The 20,193-nt window shown below is 46.5% G+C and overlaps 1 protein-coding gene across 7 annotated transcripts in view; it reads right to left on the bottom strand.

Moving 5' to 3' along the window:
• Positions 1–20,193, bottom strand: part of Tbc1d1 (TBC1 domain family member 1) — a 188,056-nt gene that overhangs the window by 90,862 nt on the left and 77,001 nt on the right. For 4 of the 7 annotated variants that reach the window (XM_048415350.3, XM_048415353.3, XM_048415354.3 and 1 more), the window contains exon 3: positions 14,228–14,284. The exons of the other annotated variants lie outside the window; for them this stretch is intronic. In XM_048415350.3, coding sequence (XP_048271307.3) covers positions 14,228–14,284 — 57 coding nt within the window. The remainder of the gene's footprint in view (positions 1–14,227; positions 14,285–20,193) is intronic. 7 annotated transcript variants of the gene reach the window in all.

Below are 20,193 nucleotides of genomic sequence, written 5' to 3' on the forward strand. Positions count from 1 at the left end.
GTAGGAGCCATAGGAACTCACAGCACTTCAACAGTAACGGAGGAAGGGCTACAGAACCGAGGGCTCAAGGTCCCCTTGACTCCGCCAGGCGGAGGAGCTGAGGAGCACATCACGCCCAGGTCAGAGTTCAGGCTGCATGGGTTTTCTAACTATGAATTTCTTCAGTTCTTTGATTAGAATCTAAAATGAACACACTTCATTCAAAGACCAAGGCCTATCGCTCCTTGCTGGTGGGCCTCATAATTTAGGCATAAATTTTACTCAAGCCTCCTGCCATCCAGCACCAAGAAGGTTCATGCAAAGCGATGTACAGTAGATGGCGGGAGATGGACACCAGCTCATGCAGGACAAGGGGTGAGGTGAAGCTCTGGGCAGCTGGGGGTAGTGGGAGCTGGGGTGGGGAGGAGCAGGAGCGAACAAAGGGGCCCTGGAAGACCTGGCATTAATTCAGGACTGAAGAGACTAGAGAAGGGCAGACCACGGTGAGGCAGATCAGAGGCCAAGCAAGGGTGACACAAAGATGTCACGTGAAAGTAGGTAGGCAGGAGCTTGAAGCTCACGGATACACAAAAAGATGTCAGCATTAACCCCCAAAATAAACACAACTGAAAACCAGCCTGCATGGTCTATAGGAATATACACGTCAGGTTGCTGTGATTGCTACCCCCAAACAAAACAAAACAAAGAACTCAAGACTTTCTTGGGACAAACGCACTGGGGTCACTAGAAACTTACTCCCTCTGATAAGATCTGGGCCTTCTACTGAGAATCTTGCCTGCTTCAGTCAGAGCACTGAGAACTACGTCATCCCTGTTCGCAGATAAGCCGATAAAGCAAATCCAAACTCACCAGAGCAGAGCAGAGAGCCTGAAAAAGGTTTTCCTGGAATAAATTTAACAAGGGCTTGGGTTTGGTTAGAGCATCTGATACTATGGAAACCATAACAAAAAATATGTTAGATAATTAAGATCAATTACCCAAAATTAATGAAGTAGGCTTGTTCAGGTGTATAGAATTCTAAGAATCAGAGATATTTCTGTAAGTCAAGTCCTTCTTCAAGCACACAAGTCAGCTTTGTAAGGATTTAGGGATTTTAAGGGATTATAAACACACTGCAACTGTAATTTTATTCACAAGGATTTAGGAGGGCATTTCTGAAATAACCTTTAGAATAGAAAATGTCACTTTCATTTTGCACTTACTGGTTTGTCTACCAACTATTAACATATAAATATTAAATTATTCTTTTCAGTGTCTTGGCCTCCTCTCCCTGTAATCCTGGGGTGACCTGTGAACACGGTTCCCTACTCTCTTGACCCCAAACCCTACAAGTCATGCTGATCAAGAGGTTCAAATCTTTCTGTGTACTTTAAAGACACCTGTGACACTGCCCAGGCCATCAGGGGCATGCATACCTGAGACGCTACAAGTTACCTTAAGCATGTCGCTTTAAAGAAGCCATGTGTGCCCGCTGTGGTGGCAGAGTGGAGATGGTCAGTGCACCCAGGCTAAGCAGTGGGGCTGGACACGGGGCTGGGGACCCAAGAACTGTTTTTGCTGCACATGACTAAAAATGCAGAGTAATGCTAACTGAAGGGCTCAGACACAGGTCCTCTAGGCACTGAGCACATTCGGGTGAACACAGCACCTAAGATGGCCAGCGAACTTACAGAGCTCACAGCCCACACGTGAGCTCCCCCTGCCACATTGAGATGATCCCCACTGAAAAGGAACAGATTGTTCCAAGCTAGAAGAGGAAGATAGTGCACAGAAGAAAAAGCCATCCCTGAAGAAACAAAAATTTATGGCATGGGAATAAACTCAGCGTAAAAAGAATGCAGGTATATGTTTTAAAAACTCTAGCATCTCATTTAAAACTATAACAACATTCATATCATATAACAGAGAAACCATCTGAAGCTGCAAAAAGATGGCAGGAATACTCACTGCTTCCTCCCTCAGAGGAAACCTTTTGTATGGTAAGGAGTTAAACAAAAGCAACAGTAACAGTAATGACAGTAAAAATGGAATAGAAAAACAGTTCATTTCATATTAATTATTTTCCCAGGAGGAACAGATGCGTCTGTGCTGATAACGAGAATTAGTGCTTGGTTGTTGATCATGAGGGAGAAACTACTTTAAATCAAGCTCCTCTTCCCCACACCTTCTCTGCCTCTAATTTCACACAAACTCTATCTGTACCTTATTGGTTTCAATACATCATTTAGAGAGAAAAAAACAACAGCCACTCCCTATATAATATACAAAGCCATTCATGCTGTGCACTAGGTTGGCCTCATAGGATAAAACTGAGACTTCAGCAAAGGATGAATGGAACAAAAGCAGCCACACTGCGTGGTGGATTCCAACCACTCTCCACAAAGATGAGCACACTGTTGAAGGCTACACAGACAGAATGAGCACAGGACAGTGACTGAGAAGGTGGGCACCACGGGCCGGCCACAGGAGAAGCGCTAAGCACATACGGAGGAGAGAGAAAGGAGCCCAGGTCTTCTTAAGGAAACTGAAATACAGATTGGACTAACTTCGGGGTTTCCCACACTTGGCCCTTCCTAAAATGAAACCAGGCACCAAAGTGCCCACAGAGTCTAATTCAACTCCATTTTTATTCCTATGCAAGAAAGGATTTAATAAAATTGCAGGCCACATTTAAAAGACAATATTCAGAAACAGAGCCCAAGAGAATTCCGGTTTGAATTGTTTTCCCGTTCTCCCCATACCCTGCCTGCTGGCTGTCATGTAAATAAAACAAGGGGGAAAAATAACCACACAGAGGACCAGTGGACAAAACTGGACAGGAGACACGCGTCCCCTGCAAAGTCACTGCCTCATATCTGGGCCACTTGGAAATGTCTGCTTCCTCTCCTTGACTGGGATTCATGTCTGAGTTCAGAGGTATCTGTCCTGATGATGGGAAGGGCAGAGGCTGGCATCATGAGGCCTCGTGAACTCTCCTTCAGGGATGTCACATGCATCCTTTGCTTACCTAGAAGCAGAATCCCACCTGGCAGAAAACACGGCAGAGGGATTTTCTGTATTTTTGGCCAGATCTCCAAAGGCAAGACTTCACGTCTTATATAAAAGGTAAGGCCTTCCTTCCTTAGGGGACCTGAAGAAAAGCGGAGAGCTCTGCCAGCAGGCACAGGCCCCAGGTGACAGGCAACAAGAGACACAGGTGTCCCCAAGGAGGCTGCACTTCTCTCAAACCCCAGCTGGGAACCACGCCACACACGGACAGGAAAACACTGCTGAGCATGCTCTTTAGCTTCAGAAACTAAATCGAATAGTAACTTCCATTCTCAGAACAGCAAGGCACCCCATTCATAAACAACTAAAACCAGCCGGGGCCAGCACCTCTGACCTCATCTACATATCCACCATAACAGAAGCAACGAGCTCATCAGAACCAAGGCATCCACTAGCAATGGACACTTTTATCTTACATTCTTCCTTCGCTGTCTCATAAAACAAAAGCGTGTTTGTGCCGGTAGAACACGTGCCCCTTGCGCACCTTTTCCCTTAGCAGTCCCTGGGGCCTCAGGTCTAAATCCCTACCCACAGAGGTGTCTCTGCACTGTGACCCTGAAAGGTCCATAATTTGGGGCCAGTAAGAGGCCAGCCTGTTGCTATAGAACAGAACGAACCGAGAAAATGTACAGGCCTGCCTTTGCCTGCTCTTCTCCTTCGCCTCAAAGAAGCCAAGATTAAGGCTCTGGCCAGGACTGCCTGGCCTACAAGGGCCAATCTCAAGACCCAAGGAAGAAACAAACATTAAATATTGCCATTTTTCAATAATCCATCCTCTTTTGCTTTTAAGTAAGGTCTTTTTTTTGAGGCAGGTTTTTTTCCCCCTTGAGACAGGGCTTGTGTATCCTTAGCTGTCCTTTACCTAGCTATGTAGACCAGGCTGGCATCACACTCTCAGAGATCGGCCTGCTTCTACCTCCTGAGTCCTGGGATGAAAGACATGTGCCACACCACCCAACAATCCATCTTCCGTTTTAAACACAGGAACAGAATGTATTCTTCAGTCACTTTGATACATATTTAATACATATTCACATACATATTTAATAGTCACATTCATATTTAATACATATTCACATAGATATATATTACATACATATTTAATACATATTCATATAAGAAAAGTCCAGAAACATCTATTGCTACAGGTTTTTTTTCCTCCTGTGGTTCATTGCGTGTATCTCACTTCCTTCTCTTTCTCTCTTACACACACACACACACACACACGCACACAGGCACACAGGCACGCACACAGGCACGCACACGCACAATGTTCTGCAGCTATTATCACTGGGAACCTATATTATTGACATATCAACCCATATAGAACCATCGCATTCCTTTTAGAAACTATAACATTAATCTTCAAGATATTATGGTTTGGATCATAAATGCCCTCCCAACACTCATACATTATGAAAAGCTGGGTTCCCAACAGGCAGCCTCATTGCAGTATGGCAGAAATCTTAGGAGGTAGGGCCTGGGGGCTAAGAAACAGCCCATTGGACAGGCTGTGGCCTTGAAGGGAATCTCTAATCTCTGTCTTTACTTTCCCCAGCAGGAGGGGAGCAGCTTTCCTTTGCCACACCCTTCTGCCTCAGGGAAGCAGCAGCAGGGCTAAGCACCCCTGATGGGGCACACCTGAAACCTTGAGCCCAAAGAGAGCTCTCCCCATCTCAAGCTGTCTGTCTTGGGTGTTCTACCACAGCGAGCTAACCAGCACCCGAGGCCAAGACCAGGCCTTGCTGTCGTTCTGCTAAGACTATTCAGATCCACCTTGGTCACACAAGGTGCACATGCGCGTGTGAGCACGGGGAGTTGGGGTGGGGTGTACAGGAATAAGTCAGCTGTCACTGTTGAGCACTACACCACGAGTACAACCTGGGAGCAGAAGGTGGCACAGAATAGCCCCTTAATAAACAGAGATGGACTTTGGCTATTGGTTGAAACTGGTCCAGTGTGAGGCCTACATCCTGAAGCAGCTGACAGTCCAGTCTCCTGCACAGACAGATCCCACAGGGAGATATGTGCAAGAGAATACTGCGACATTTGCTGATTCCAGCACAATCCAGGCAAGTCACCCAAGCCCCAGGATCTCAGCTGCTGCTATTAACAGAACCCCAAATGTAGGGTTATTTTGCAGACAAAAATTAAATGAGTGTAATGGTCTGTCCTATCCCTTTAAGAGACAAGCCCTGACCACTCCCTCCCCTGCTCCCTTTCCCTTTTCCCTCCATAACCCACTAAATAAATAGCCACTTTCTCCTCATGGCAGGCCTATCCATCTCTGTCTCTCACCCGCAGCAGCTCCTCGTGGGACAGTCTACCCTGTCAACGACCCACCAAGGTCTCTCACCTGCTGCCTCCCACCCACCTGGTACCCACAGAGGCCTCAGGTGGTGGAACTGGCTACCCTCGTGGCCCACCATGGTCTCCCACCCGCTGCTGCTGTAAACCACCCTCAGTGCCCTACTGCCACCCCTTGGGGAACTGCGCTGTTTTACCATTACATAGGTGCTCATGACTCGGTCATGTCCCTTCCCTCCCGAGGGAGGGCTGGCTGGGCTCAGAACCGGGTATCTGCCTGAGGGCTGACCTCTACGCAGACCAACAGCTTCAGTGGGGAGTTTTCCCCTTCCAGTCAGCTTAACCACTTCTCTAAACCTGAGGAATTGACCATTGTTCCTAGAAACAGGGGGACTGTTTCAACCACTGTCTTCAAGGCTAAGGTTGAGCCCTTCACTGACATCCATCTCTGGTTGCTTCCCATAGCTAAAAACGTGATCGGACAACCCAGGGTTGGTCCTCCCGCACTAGCACTGCACACACTGAACAGTGCGTTCGCTTTGGGGCCCAGGGTCCCTCGGATTTTTCTTTCTCTTTTCTCTTCTTTTAGACTGCTTATAAGTGGTCCCTGCTGTGAGACACCTGTCCAGGATGGCCTCTAGCCTCTGGCTTCCCAGTCGCCCTGACTGGAGCCAGTCGGCTTCATTAACACCCCGCCTGTAGAGAGAAGAGATTTTACTATAGGCCTTGCAGTGTTCATTCGCTGTTTTCATGGGTTTTCATGGTTTCAGCTATGGAAAATAAACCCTCAAACTATTAGCCACCGGCCTGTGAATACTCTGCCGGTGTCCCGCTGGCTCCGCTTTTCCTTTTGCTGGGCAGCTCCTTCCCCACCCATTACGGCATCAATGTAATGGTAAAACGCCACGGTGCAGATTCCCAAGGGGCACCAGCGGGCAGGCAGTGGCGGGTGGGAGACCACAGTGGGCCATGAGGGGTAGCTGGACCCACCACCTGAGGCCTCTGTCGTTCCCAGACAGGTGGGAAGCAAAGAGACCAGTCCCACAAAGAGCCACAGCAGGTAAAAGACAGAGATGGATAGGAAAGCCATGCAGAGAGAGGGTTTGGGTATATTTCTATGAAGGGGTAAGGGGGGATGGGGAGGAGGAAGAGCAGAGAGAGGCGGAGAGAGAAAGAGATGGGGCGGGGGTGGGGGGAGAGGAGAAGCTACCTCTTAGGGAGAGAGATGGAAAGAAAGAGAGAGCTCAGGCTGGAAGCAAAAGAAAGATCCCCTTGACTCAGCAGATGGGGGAGGAAGTGGGTGGGGTTTGTCTCTTAAAGGGACAGGACAGACCATTGCAAAGAGTAGAAGAGTTTAGCAGAGAGAACCTACACTTAATGACTGCCAATGAATGTTGTTCATCTTGATGTCTGCAAGACAAAGATTGACTCCACTGCAGTTCCCAGAGGCAAGGAGCTGACTGAATACCAATCTAATCGCCTGGGACTGACAATGACAGAAATTTACTCTAGGTTATGAACGAGCAAGCATAATCCAGCCAAATGCAAAAGTTAGAGTACACTTTCCACCCAAACTCTCCTCCACCCGCAACTTTCCAGCATCCACAAGGATAACAGGAGCACTCTGCCTTCTCCTTTCACCGACTCTAGTATCCTAGGCCCCACAAGAGCATCATGGAAATACACCAGGCCTACAAGTGGCAAGCAGCTCTGTGACATGCTTAGGTAGGCTATACAGACTTCCCAGAATAAAACACCTAGGCGATAAGGATCAGCTCCAAGAGAACACAATCTCCGTCTCTTGCTCACTGATGCAGGTAAGCCAAGGGACCTGAAAGAGCATAGTTGCTGTATGAATTACTGCAATGCAAACTGCAATGCTAATAACGTCTAAGGTTTTTAAGTGGTAAAAAAAAAAAAATTAGCCAGAGTGATGGTGCACAACTTTAATCTCCGTACTAGGGAGGCAAAGGTAGGCGGATCTCTGAGTTTGAGGTCAGCCTGGCCTAAAGTGAGTTCCAGGACAGCTAGGGCTACTCAGAGAAACCCTGTCTAACCCCAACCCCCACCCCCAAAAGCAGCAGCAGCAAAGAAAAGGAAAGAAAAATGTCTTGAACAGATCCTGGAAACCAGAATAAGGCAAGGGAGAACATGTCTATCACAGTGCCTGTATGCAGAAGGCATGCCACAGGCATGTGCAGAAGGCATGCCACAGACATGTGCAGAAGACACGCCACAGACATGTGCAGAAGGCGCAATGTGCATACAAATCACAAGCCAAGTTTGCACCAGACTGGCCCCTGTAAGCACCAAAGCTATGTTCATGTTAAACATGTTTGGTGGGAAATGCTTTAGTGTACTTTTTGGGAAAGGCACAGTTGAACCCTCTCTGTTTTGGGGTGAGCATACGTTACAATGGCCACAGGCTGTGGAGGAGGCTGTGAGCTGCAGGCAGGCCAACAACACTGCTGGGCCCAGTCTTCCCTAACAATGGCGCCTTGCTAGTGTTCTCTCAATGCACCCCAGGGGCTGAGTCAAAGACTCTCTGACAGCCCAGAGAAGCCTAGACCTTCTCAAAATTAAGTTTTACTGCATATAAAATGGCACACTAGGGAATAGGAAAGAATTTGATTGTAATGAAGAGAAATTATCCAAATAATTTTGATATTGCATCTTATTGCCATATTTAACAAGATCCAGAGGTGAATCACATTCTGCTGTAATTATTATCACTCAAAATCATAATGTGCACAGTATTTTGATGAATATATAATCTGCAGTACAGTCTGAAAATGGTAATAAAGAGAGGAATGGTCTTGGCTCGAGGCAAAAAACGTCTCAAAATATAGAATCTGCGGAATTTGCTGAGTGGCAAGAGACAAGCCTTTTGTTAGTCAGGACACTTTCCAGCACACCTTACTCTATGCTAATGAATGACTCAGGGCGGGTCTCCAAAGAGCTCAGGAGCCAATCACTGATGTGAAGTTTGGAAATTTGGTTCCATCAACACCTCTTGACAGGGGCAAAGGTTGTAATCAAGTTAATTAACCAGTAACACCTCATTAGTATAACCTACATTTAAAAAATCCCCCCAAAAATGAGGTCCAGAGCTCCGTGATAGAACCTACATAAAAACAAAACAACCACCACCACCAATGGGTCCAGGACTCCACATGAACACATGGAGATGGCATATCTAGAGGGCACGGGAGCACAGGCAGGTGGGACAGGATGGTCTCTACCCCAACTCTGCTCTATTCATTTCTTCTACTTGGCCCCTCTGGAGTTGCATCTTTGATATTCCGGGGTGGTGGTAGCACACACCTTTATTTCCAGCACTTGGGAGTTCATGGCAGGTGGCTCTCTGTGAGTTCAAGGCCAGCTTGGTCTACAAGAGCTAGTTCCAGGACAGGCTCCAAAGCTACAGAGGAACCCTGTCTCGAACCACTCCCCCGCCCCCCAAATAAAGAAAAGACAAAAAAAGAAAAAGATAAATCAGGAAATATAAGAAAATAACTTTCTGAGCTTTGGGAGCCATCTAGCAAATCACTGAGCACAGAAGGGGTGGTGTGAACCTGACTGTAATGTTTAGAAGTGAATCCTGGGGCTCGGAAGTGGCCCTGTAGAAGACAGTGGGATTAACCCTTGCCTGTGTGGTCTGCTCCAACTATGGAGTGATTAGGGTCAGAACTGAACTCTCTGCTCAGCCAGCTGGTGCCTGGAAAGTTGCAGAACTGAAGGGTGGGGTGGGGGAAATCCCCAAACACTTCATTCACTTCAGAGGTATTAACAGTAGGGCTGGGGGGATGGCTCAAGTGGTAAGGCCTTGCTTGCAACACAAGTGTGAGAACTGAGTTTGGATCCTCAGTGTCCTCACAAAGCTGGGCATGGCAGTGAACTCCTACAAAGCCAGGGCTGGGTGAGGGTGGGAGTATGTATGTAGACAGGAGTCATCCCTGAAACTTCCGGGCAAGCTAGTCTAGCTGACTGATGAGTTCCAGGCTCAGACAGAGACTCTGTCTCAAAAACACAAAAGGAAAGAAAGAGAAGATACCCGACACGGACCTCTACATACACACATCAGGCAATATTGAGAGGACAGCAGTGTGATTTTATTGATATTAACATTACAGGAACTGGTAAAGATATTGGTCTTGCTGAAATCATTAACAGCAGAGGGTTAAGTTAGATTTTAGTTGGAAGTTGATGAAAATAGAGATGTAATATGATGTTTTACCCCATCAAGTTCATGTACCCAACTCCTTATCCTAAGCCCAGGTTAAGGACCACTGGATTGATGTCTCTGTCCAGGAGATGCCAAGAAGGACTCAGATAAGAGAACTGGAGCAGGCTGGATAGGCACGAGGGCTGGGGCAGGGGGTGGGGCAAGGTGACTAGAGCTGATGAAACCAGAGACTCACCTTCAGCAAGATAACTCAAAACTGGCTGGGACCAGCATGGCTGGCTGAAATCACCAGGGTCCTTTGCCTTACTATAATGGCATGTCCATGTCCTTAGCTTTACAAATCTGCCTGCTCCCAGTATGCATCTGACACAACTGGGAAAACTGTATGGAGAGACACAAGAGCCTTCCATTCCTGAAACCCCCATCTTTCTACCAATTATACTTAAGAATAATTAATTCCCCACTCCATTAAAGTTTGCCCATAAAATGAACTACCCAAAAACCCAAAGACCTGACTCTTGATAGATTTTTTTTAGTGTCTCCCCACCCCCACCCTCAACCCCCCACCCCCCCACCAGACAGGGTTTCTCTGTGTAATCACCCTGGTTGTCCACAAATTTCCTTTGTAAACCAGGCTGGCCTTGAACTCAGAGAGATCTGGCTGCCTCTGCCTCCCAAGTGCTGGGATTAAAGGTGTGCGCCACCATGCTCAGCCAACACCATCTTTTTACTTAATAAACTCAATTGCTTGCTTTACTGAATAAAGCTGTTTATTTAATGAAGCTTTGTCCTGATTTATCCTGAAATTCTTTTCTGCGCCTGTGCAGAGGAAAACTCAGGCTGTTATGTTCAACAATGTTGGATTCGCCTTCCACTGCCACAACTCTCCATCATCTCCTCTGGCACCATGGTGTGCATGTGCACGAGTGTGAGCGTGCATGTAAGCGTGTGTTCGTGTGTCCAAAGACACCCCTACTGTTTCAAAGAAAGTTGAAAAATGGGAAGCTATAGCCAAAGTCTCTCATTAAGACAACAAAATGTAATTCCTGAAAAAAGTAAATTCTGAACAAAACTCAAGTGTCTTATTGCTTAGAGCAACAAAACTGGCTTCTGTATGCTATAAATTCATCAATGCAAACACACTACAGCTCCTTCCAGAAGTTACAAATACACAATTTGTGCCTGGTGCAATTTATTGTCCGGTTAGTCTTTGTACACAACTTAGTCCAACGCTGAAACTGACAGGATTCTGAGTATTTTCCGCTGTCAACTTTGTGTCATCCCTGGCAGCGAGAATCGCTGCAACTTCACTTCAAGAGTCGGCTGTTTGGGGTGTGGTTCTCATGCGACGATCACTAAAGGCAGGAGGCTCTAAAAGGCTTCTCTACCAGCTCTCAGGGCACCTAACATTGCGCGTCTCTCTCTCACCCCGCCAGCTGCACTGGAGATCACAATAGGTTTGATTTACTTCCATGGACCCGGCTGATACACTTTAACATATGGGCGGGAAGTAGCTTGAGTTTTTCTCCACGTGTAAAACGGTAACTATAACTCTACTCCACTTCAGTTCACAGGTTTACCTGAAAATACTCCAGAGTGTCACAGAGAAACTGTGTAGGTTAAAATGAAAACAAACTATAGGAAGGCTTCAACTTCTAACTTTCCCTGTAGTTTTGGGGAAAGTGTGCCCAACAATTCTTCATACAGTCCTGTGCACACCTTCTTAAAGAAAAGTCAAATCTCTGGCATGGTGTTGACCTATTCTTCAAAAGAACTGCAATATAATTGTGTATGAAAGGCTGTTATTTCTTCTACATATTTTCATTCATAGAGATGCCACTTTAAAACTACTACTTTATTATTACTGTGTATATGGGATGTATATGGGGTGTCCACATGCGAAGGGGCACAAGTACAGATCAGGCAGCTCTACGTAAAGGGCTCTTCCCTCCCACCTTTATGTGGGCTCCAGGGATCAAATTTCTCTTCAGGATTATACAGCAAGCCTTTACCCGCCGAGCCACCATCCTAGCCAAAACCAGATATAGTTAAACAAAGCGTACTAAAGAACAGACCCGAGTGAGGCTAAGTGTGCAGGCTCCGGGCAGCAGCAATAGTAATACAGCAGTTAGTTATTTTCACACTCATATGGTGTTTCCCCTGTACTTTATACACATTAGTATTGTAATCTTCGAAGGGTTTAAAATATTTAAAGCCCACCTTTGGGGTCTGTGTGGTAATGCACCCTTCTTTAAATCCAGTGCTTGAGAGGCAGATGGCCTCTCCCAACACAGGTGGATCTCTGTGAGTTTGAAACAAGGCCATTTTGGAGCACCGTCACCAAAAAAGTATACTCTTTACTTAAATCAGTCCTTTCCAAGTTACTTTCTGCTACAGTTGAGTAAGGCCTTCTAGTGGCAAAAAAGCTAATAGAAAATCCTTCAGCATCAGGAGCAGAGTGATATGTATGTAAACTATTATACATAAGCTGCAAACACAAAAAGCAACAGAAGACAAAACCCCTTTCAGCTGGTAAGTACTCACTGCAGTCTCAGCTTGCCCAAGGTTCATGTGAACAAGATTTAAGGACCTGAGTTGGCTGTAAGCCTGGGATAAGCCCACAGAATGACCTGGATATACAAAGAATGGAAGGAACAAAACCCTAGGGCATTAGGAGAAATGTCAACCTCACATCAAGGGAGAGGTCATGACCCCACACTCTTGCTGATCAGAATGCGTGCATAGGTTCTGATTTTAGAAGACTTTCAAAGCCACAAGATGGGGAGGGAGTGGCTGCAAAATTCTGGGCGGAAAATGGGGGATGGGGCCAAGGGCTTGGGTCTAGGGAGGCCCCAACTCCCAGAGAGCAAATCTGCCCCCAGAAAAGGCTTTAGCATTACACACCAGCAAATGAGAAACAAGAGTGAGTTACACGCTGTTTGTGATTTGAGTCACATAGTACACAATAAATGTGTGCATGCAGTTTCTGTGTGTCAATTTTGTTTTTTAATTTAAGGAGTGGGATGGGGGTGGCAGACACTGAGAACCTGGCTGCAGCCTCTACCTTCAAGGGTCTGCTGAGCACAGGGCATGAGGGGCTCAGTTCCCTCCAGCTGTCCCCCCCACCTCACCCCTGCAGGGAGGCTGACTTCATTTCACAGGAGCCGACCGACATTCACTATCAGGAGCATTCCTAGAGAACCAGCTCAGAAACCAGGCTGACAAGAGATAAGAGGTCTGCAGCTGCCCAGAGCTGCTGCTGGGAACCGGCCCACAGCTGGCTGGCTGGCTGGCTGGCTGGCCCATACCAGAGAGCAATACCACGTAGCCAGAAGCCTCAAGATTTGCTCAGGCTGAACTCCGATCTACCCACCACAATCAAATTCCATCTACCAAGAGGGAACTAAAGTCTCTAAATCCTAAAGTCATTTTCAAAAGTGACACTCCATCCTGATTTACAAGGACAAGAGGAAAATACAATAGAATAAGCCCTATGGAGTTAGGGGCATGTGCAGCATGGGACCTAACTGCCGCCCTTAGATGTGGTTCAAACCCGCTGTACAACCATCCTCGACTACTGCTCTAGCACCTGCTCTTCTAAGCCAGCTGAGGATTTCTGGGCTCCTTCGGCTGCACCAGAGGACTTGGAGAGTGGGTGTCTTCCTCTGTTCTCCCCAATTTCCCAGCTCTCCACAGAGGACTGTTTAGTCTACATCTCTACCTTCAAATGGTTTTCTAACTTGACCCAAATGTCCAGCCACCTCTTTAAGGTGTTTTTCAGGCATCTTGACCTTCCAAGATCCCCATCAACTGCATTCTCTTCACCATGAAGTGGGTCTCCCTCCTTATTCCCTGGTTCCCAAGTGCTTTCCAGGTGACCAAGCTTGGACTTGGCCAGAGGCTTCAACTCATTTCTCCTTCCATCAGCTTTCCACCGTGAGGGTGCACAATTTATTCCTCAGCCTGAGCCCAAATCTCAAGTGCTGGCCAAGACTGCACTTAGTCCATTCGGATCATAGCAAGGCTCTTACTCCACCCAGGGCTCTGCCTCCGTCCTATCCCCAAATCCACTCGCTCTGCTCTCCAAAGATCATGCAGAACCACATTTCTCATGAGGTCCAGCTTCTGCTCATGGACTCACTTCTGGAACCCCTACCAAAGACAGGCAGCCAGATGCCCCAGGGTCCTCCACCAAGGAGTGTAAAGAACCTCTAGCTTCCTTATCTCATTCAGCTTGAGACCAGCCTTTTTATCAACCACAGGCCTCCAGAGTCTCCCTCCGCCCATCGAATTTCCACCTCCACGGCTTCACTAATGCAAATTCTGCCCTGACTCCTGCACAAGACCCCCCAAATCACTCATTCAACCTGCTCATTTCAGAGCTGAGGAAAAGACGCCACAAAAGGCTAAAGCAACTGGCATCAAATCACAGAGCTCAGGTGAAAGGAACTGGACCTTCCCAGGATCTGCTTTTGCTTTGGGATGAAGTAATCTTTGGGGTCAAATTTCCTTATTTGGCTAAAACCTCTAAGCCTCTAAATTAATAATAACAATAACAATAATCTAGAAGAACAACACATGGCCATATGGCTAGAAACACGTTGTGGCGTCTGAGACCCACACCTCACCAGTTTCCCACTACATGCTTAGCTGCAGTGATCCATGACGGTGAAGCCAGGCACTCACCCTGGATCTGCATCCAAGGCTCGGGGTGGTCACCCTTTCTTCCACTCTGCTGTCTGCCTATTAAATTCAAATAAAGCATCCACTTATTAGAGCAGTGAAAACACACACCTACATCAGCAGACAGGTGCCCCAGGCCACCACAGCTGCTTCGTAATACATCCAAAGTATATCTGTGGTGTGTATAAGCGTGTGTGTGTGTGAGTGTGTTGCACGTGTCTGTTTATTCATGTATGTGTAGAAGTGTGCATGCACAGACGTGCACAGGCATGTAGAAACCAAGGATCAATGGCAGGCGTTTTCCTCTATCGGTCTCTACTCTTTAAAGATTTATTTACTTTTGTTTTATGGCCCGTAAGTACATCAGTGCACCACAAGTGTGCAGTGACCTCAGAGGTCAGAAAACAATTTCAGATCCCCTAGAACTGAAGATTTATTAGACACCAATGGGTGCTGGGAATAAACTCCAGTCCCCTGGGAGAGCTGAGTGTACTCTGAACTGCTGAGCCATCACTCCAGCTCTCCCCCTTACTTTTGAGACAGGGTGTCTAACTGGACCTGGAGCTCAATAACCCGAGTTGACTAGACAGGCTAGTCATTGAGCCTAAGAATTCTCTTGTCTTTACCCATGCTTCCCATCCCATCCCACCCCAATGCTGGGATCAGTCTCTCATTCACTCGCAAGGAGAGTCCATCTGCATAGGGGCTGGGGATTGGAACTCAGGTCCTCACACTTCACTCGGAGAGCCCTCTACTGACTAAACCATCTCCCAAGCCTCTGGAAACCACATTTTAAAAAGACAAGCAATTCTGATTCCTTTGCACACACCTGCCTTTCCCTCTAAGAGGTCGTGTCTCAGTGTGCACCATCACAGATTTGCACAACAATGTATCCAAGTGCACAATGAACCTGGAGCAGGCGGGACTCTTAGCAAAGGTCTAGAATGAGCTCACTGCTCCCCTGACCAGCAGGTGACCACAGACCGTCCGTGTGGAGCTCTGTGCTCTCCTAGTCTCGCACGTGGAGCTTTTCCTGGAAGGAAAACAATCCACACAGCACAGCCTCAGCCAATGAACACTAGAGGACTGCCTGATGTAATGATCTCTCACGCACACCAAAATCAAATGGAACAGACCGAAACGTCGGAGGGATGCAAATTCCTAGGCATTAGTCATGGATTTCGAGAAATGAAAATATTTTACAAATCTTTCCACTCACTTGGAAACTTGGGAACATGGCTATTTCTGGAACAATAAGAAGGGTTTGACCACAGTACCTATATATTAATATCATGGTCAACACATAATTTGCTAATATTCAAATTACAAGGAACCATTAACTTATTACTCATAAATGAGTTTTGGTTTGTTTCTGAACTCAAACTTTATAAGCTTTAGTACTTTTTGTTTGGAAACGTACATTGTATTAAAAATGGACAATAGAAACAGTCACAAGTGACTATAAGCAAATACTGTCTCAAAAAAAATCTTAGTCTATTTTCACCTAATGACTGATTTCCTTAGGGTCCGCCCAGTAAAAAGAACTTCCGCAGAATACCATTCTTGGCTAATTTTCTGCCTTTAACAGGCCTATAATTGTAAACTTCACTGAACAAACAAACTTCCTTCCTATTTTTGAAGTTTTCCAAAAGTGGAGTGTCTAACGTTTTCGGTTGGCCAGCTTTTCCTAGTTTAAAATCTTGGCAATAAGAAATTCTTCCCAGTACCCTGAGAGAGGAAAAGAACCAGGGACAGTAGAGCAGTCCCGCTTGGGGAAAAGGCTGGAGTTATGACCTTGGGCAAAGACATTCAGGCTGTGGGCAGCAGAAACCAGTGTAATTTCTCTGCCCAGGTTTCCTCTTATCTGATCTAAATGGCTTGCTGCTTGAGGAAGCACCGCATTCTTTCTGTCCTACTGAGCAAGAGTTTAACAGCCACACCACGTGACAGGTCAGAACCCAAGCACCACAGCAGGAGAGAACTATAAAGAGAGCGCTAGATTCCTCCTTGGTAAGTGTGCGGGAGTGAGTGGGTGTCTGCAAGTGTGCATGTGAGAGCACACACCCAGGCAGACATGCAGAAGTCAGAGAAGGGTGGTAGAAGATGTCAGGTGCCAAGTTCTGTCACCTCATTCTCCATCTTAGGCTTTTGACACGAGGTCCCTCACTGAATCTAGAACTACACCCCCAAGAATCCTTCTATTTCCACCCCATACCATACTTGGGTTCAGGGATGCACATGGTATGCCAAGATTTTTACATGGGTGTTGGGGATTTGCGCTCATGTCTTCACACTAGAGCAGCAAGTATTCCTACCCACTGAGCCATCTCTTCGGTCCCTGAACATTCTAGCTCTAGTCACTTCACCCATGGAGGGAAGGAAGAGCTGAGGTGGTAGCTCAGTGGGAGAGTACTTGCCTGGCATCCTCAAGGCCCTAAGCTCAGTCCTCACCAGCAAAAAGAGAATAGTGCTGGTAATAATGATAAATAATAAGAAAGAACAGGGCTAGGCGACCGCGGAGTCATCTCTACCCACAAGTGCAATGAAGCAGCGTTGATGAATCACGTTTAAGTGCTTAATCTGGCCCAGGAATTGCTTCATACTGAGTAGCTAAAAGCTAAGTGGCCTGAAGGAAAGCTATTTATCCCCATTCTACTGACAAACACACCGACATTTAGAAACAGTAAGACAGAGCCCACTCCAAAGATGTGTCCCTCTTCCTGGAGATGCATGGGTAAAGATTTATGATTCTGGTCCAAGTTGCAATCACAAAACAATTCCAAATTGAACAAGAATAAAGTGGATATTCAACACCATATGCTCACATATCAGAATCTGGGACCTAGGGAAGTCTACCACACCCAAGCTGAAGAGACTGAGAAGATGTAGTTAGCATCAGTTAGTCTAGAAATTCAAACTAAAGCAAGCCTGGCAGCCACATGTGCTGGGGCAAACCTGCAATCCCAGCCGTTGAAGGCCTAAGCAGGAGACCAAGAGTTCCAGGCCAGCCTGGGATGCACGGAGACAAGGGACGAGGAAGGAAAAGGGAAAAGAAAAGAGGAAAGGGAGGAAAAGAGGAAGAGAAGGGAGCAGGGAAGAGAAGACAAACCCAAAAATCACCAATAAATTGCAATCTTGGCCTCCATCACCTCAAAACTGACCTCTTAGGCCTGAACCCCTTGGCCTGAACATTCTTCCAGTCCTGACCATCTTTGATTTTCTACCAGGGTTTCCCTCTCCTATTTTCTTCTCTCAGAGAAGGCCAAGAACTCCTGAAATGCACAGCTATGGAAAGTATTTGCTACTGGCAACAGGTTCCACCCTTGAATGGCTACTTTCAAAAGCAGGCTAGTTGATCATTTATGCCTTTCTCTTAAGGGAAGAAGTTCTGTTTCTCAGTGGACAAGATCCTTTTCCAAGTTCTGCCAACCTGTTTCATAACAGGAATACACCCATGCTACCCAGCCAGCACAGCTATGGCAGATGAAGCATGGCAAACTTAGAGCCAGACAACTCAGCCCTTAATTTTAGTAGCCACGACTTGCGCTGTTCGACACCGTGGCCCAGACAGTAATGCACAATATTCTTGGGAGAGAGATGCGAGAATGACATGAAATGTCTCTCCACAGCAGCAGTGAACATTTAAGATAGGGTGTGTGCCAGTCAGCTAGATTTAATCATTCCGTGATGGACATACTTCAAAGCATCAGGAAAGTATAGTAAACACAACTTCATCTGTCTATAACAACATAACTTTTAAAAGTAGCTATGTCTCTGTGAGTTAGAGGCCAGCCTTGTCTAGAGTGAGTTCCAGGACAGCCAGGACTACACAGAGAAACCCTGTCTCAAACCCAACCTCCCACCCCTAAATAAATAAATAAATATAAAAATAGCTATCATGGGGCCAGAGGAATGGTTCAGCACTTTTAAGAGCACTGGCTGCTCTTGTAGAGGACCTGGGTTCAATCCCAACACCCATATGACTGCACTCAGCTTCAGTTTCAGGGGATACGACCTCCTCTTTTGACCCCCACTTGTACTGCACACACACGGCACACAGACAGCACACAGACATACATACAGGCAAAACACATCACATAAAATTTTTTAATATTAAAATGGATCTGATAAGTTACCTAACTTCTCTAAACTTTGGTTTCTTCATATCCCTTGCCCACACACAGATTAACAAAGCCATAGGAAGAGCCAATAATCGCACTAGTATCACAATTATTCCAAGAATCGGGAAACCTATTGAACTTGACTACTCCCAACACAATGACTGGCACACATAAAATGTCCAGAATGTGATTATCTCTTCCTCTCCATGTTATTTCAATGATAACCCAACTTTTCCTTCTCTTAAAGGCCCAATGTAGGTAATGCTTTTCCAGACAAAAATCAATCACCCCACTGGAGGAAGGGAAATACATCAGGCATATAGCTCACTTCCTGTGAGTCTTCTGGGAAGGAGAGCACTAACTGGACCAGTGTGTCACCACAGCTCAGCGCCAGGGAGTGGCTCTGCCACCCCCAGCCCCAACAGCTCTCACCCTGCAAAGGTTCAGGGCATCCTTTCTCCCTGCACCCAGTTCACACAGCTGGTCCTTCCAGGCCACTGGGGCCTCGTGTTTGTTTATTGCACTTTTCCTAGGTCAAAGGCTCCACTGGCACCAACCACTGCTCACACGCCTTACCTCCACCTGTCCATTTCCCATGGCCACCTTGATCTGAAATTCACAAGCATGCTCTTACATGACTAAATAAAGTATGGGGAAATACATTGTTTCAAATACATGCATAGTTTGACTCATATGAACAGTTTGAAGACAGTGCAAGCAAATCAGCAAGACAATATTAATGTGTACAAAACCCAGAGACAGAAATGTGGGTTTATGTTCAATCATAAATTAGCTACGTGAGCTTAGTGACCAAAATTAACTGCTCTGGAAGCCAGTTTTTATGTATAAAAGAACAAGCAGAATTGTGTTCAAAGCTCCACTCCACATACTCCAAACAACAGGACTGAATTCCAGCAAAATGACCACACCTGACCACAGCCATTGACAGGATGTGCTGGGATGAAAGAAAAGACTCCTTCAGTACTGAATCCACTGAAGTCCCAAGAATTTGGTGACAATAATAGACTTTCCCCCAAAGATAAAGAAGACTGGAGACAGAAGGTGCTAAGCAAACAACCACGGAAGGGAAGCAACCAATCGTCTTATCCAGCTGTGCTGCCTAAGAACCACAAGAACAGGGGAGAGGGGGTGGAAAGATTGTAAGAGCCAAAGGACCGGGAAATCTGCTGTAGGGTTGTGTCTCTTAGAAACGAGAGTGAAGTTTCACTCATGCTACCTCTACAGCATGACTACACCCGAACAAGGCACCAACAGACACGCTAAACCAGAAACCTCCCAGGGCTCCACCCCTGGATAAATACCTACAGGTAACTAAGGGGTGCTGAAGGTGGGAGAAATAGTCTTCCGCCATGGAGGTGCCACCTAATTATCATCCAACACCAAGCAGTTAGTCCTGAAATCATACACATGCAATACTTAATGAACTTAGCAGGTTGTATCTATGTATGTATGTGCACGCACGCATATGCACACAAACACACCAACTTAAAAAGAAGAGGCCAGGGATTTGACAGGGGACAGGTGGGCGGAGGAAAACACACGGAAGGAACTGGGAGAGTGAAAGAAGGGAAGAGTGCACAGCCACACAAATTAGCCGTGATGACTGAAAAAGAAAAGACGACACACATTTGAGCGGGTAGGCAAGGGAGGGAGACCGGGGAGGAGTTTGGGGAGAGGGCTGACTAAGGTAAAAGTGCATTGTATTAAGTTCTCAAAAAAACTAATAAAAACTAGAATGGGGGAGGAAAGGGGGAAAAACACTGTTGTCAAAAACACAGCAAGGGGCAAGCAGGGCTCTCAACCTGTAGTGGCTCTCAACCTGTAAGT

This window comes from Myodes glareolus, chromosome 8 (genome assembly GCF_982192425.1).
Source record: "Myodes glareolus chromosome 8, mMyoGla1.1, whole genome shotgun sequence".
Classification (NCBI taxonomy): Eukaryota; Metazoa; Chordata; class Mammalia; order Rodentia; family Cricetidae; genus Myodes; species Myodes glareolus.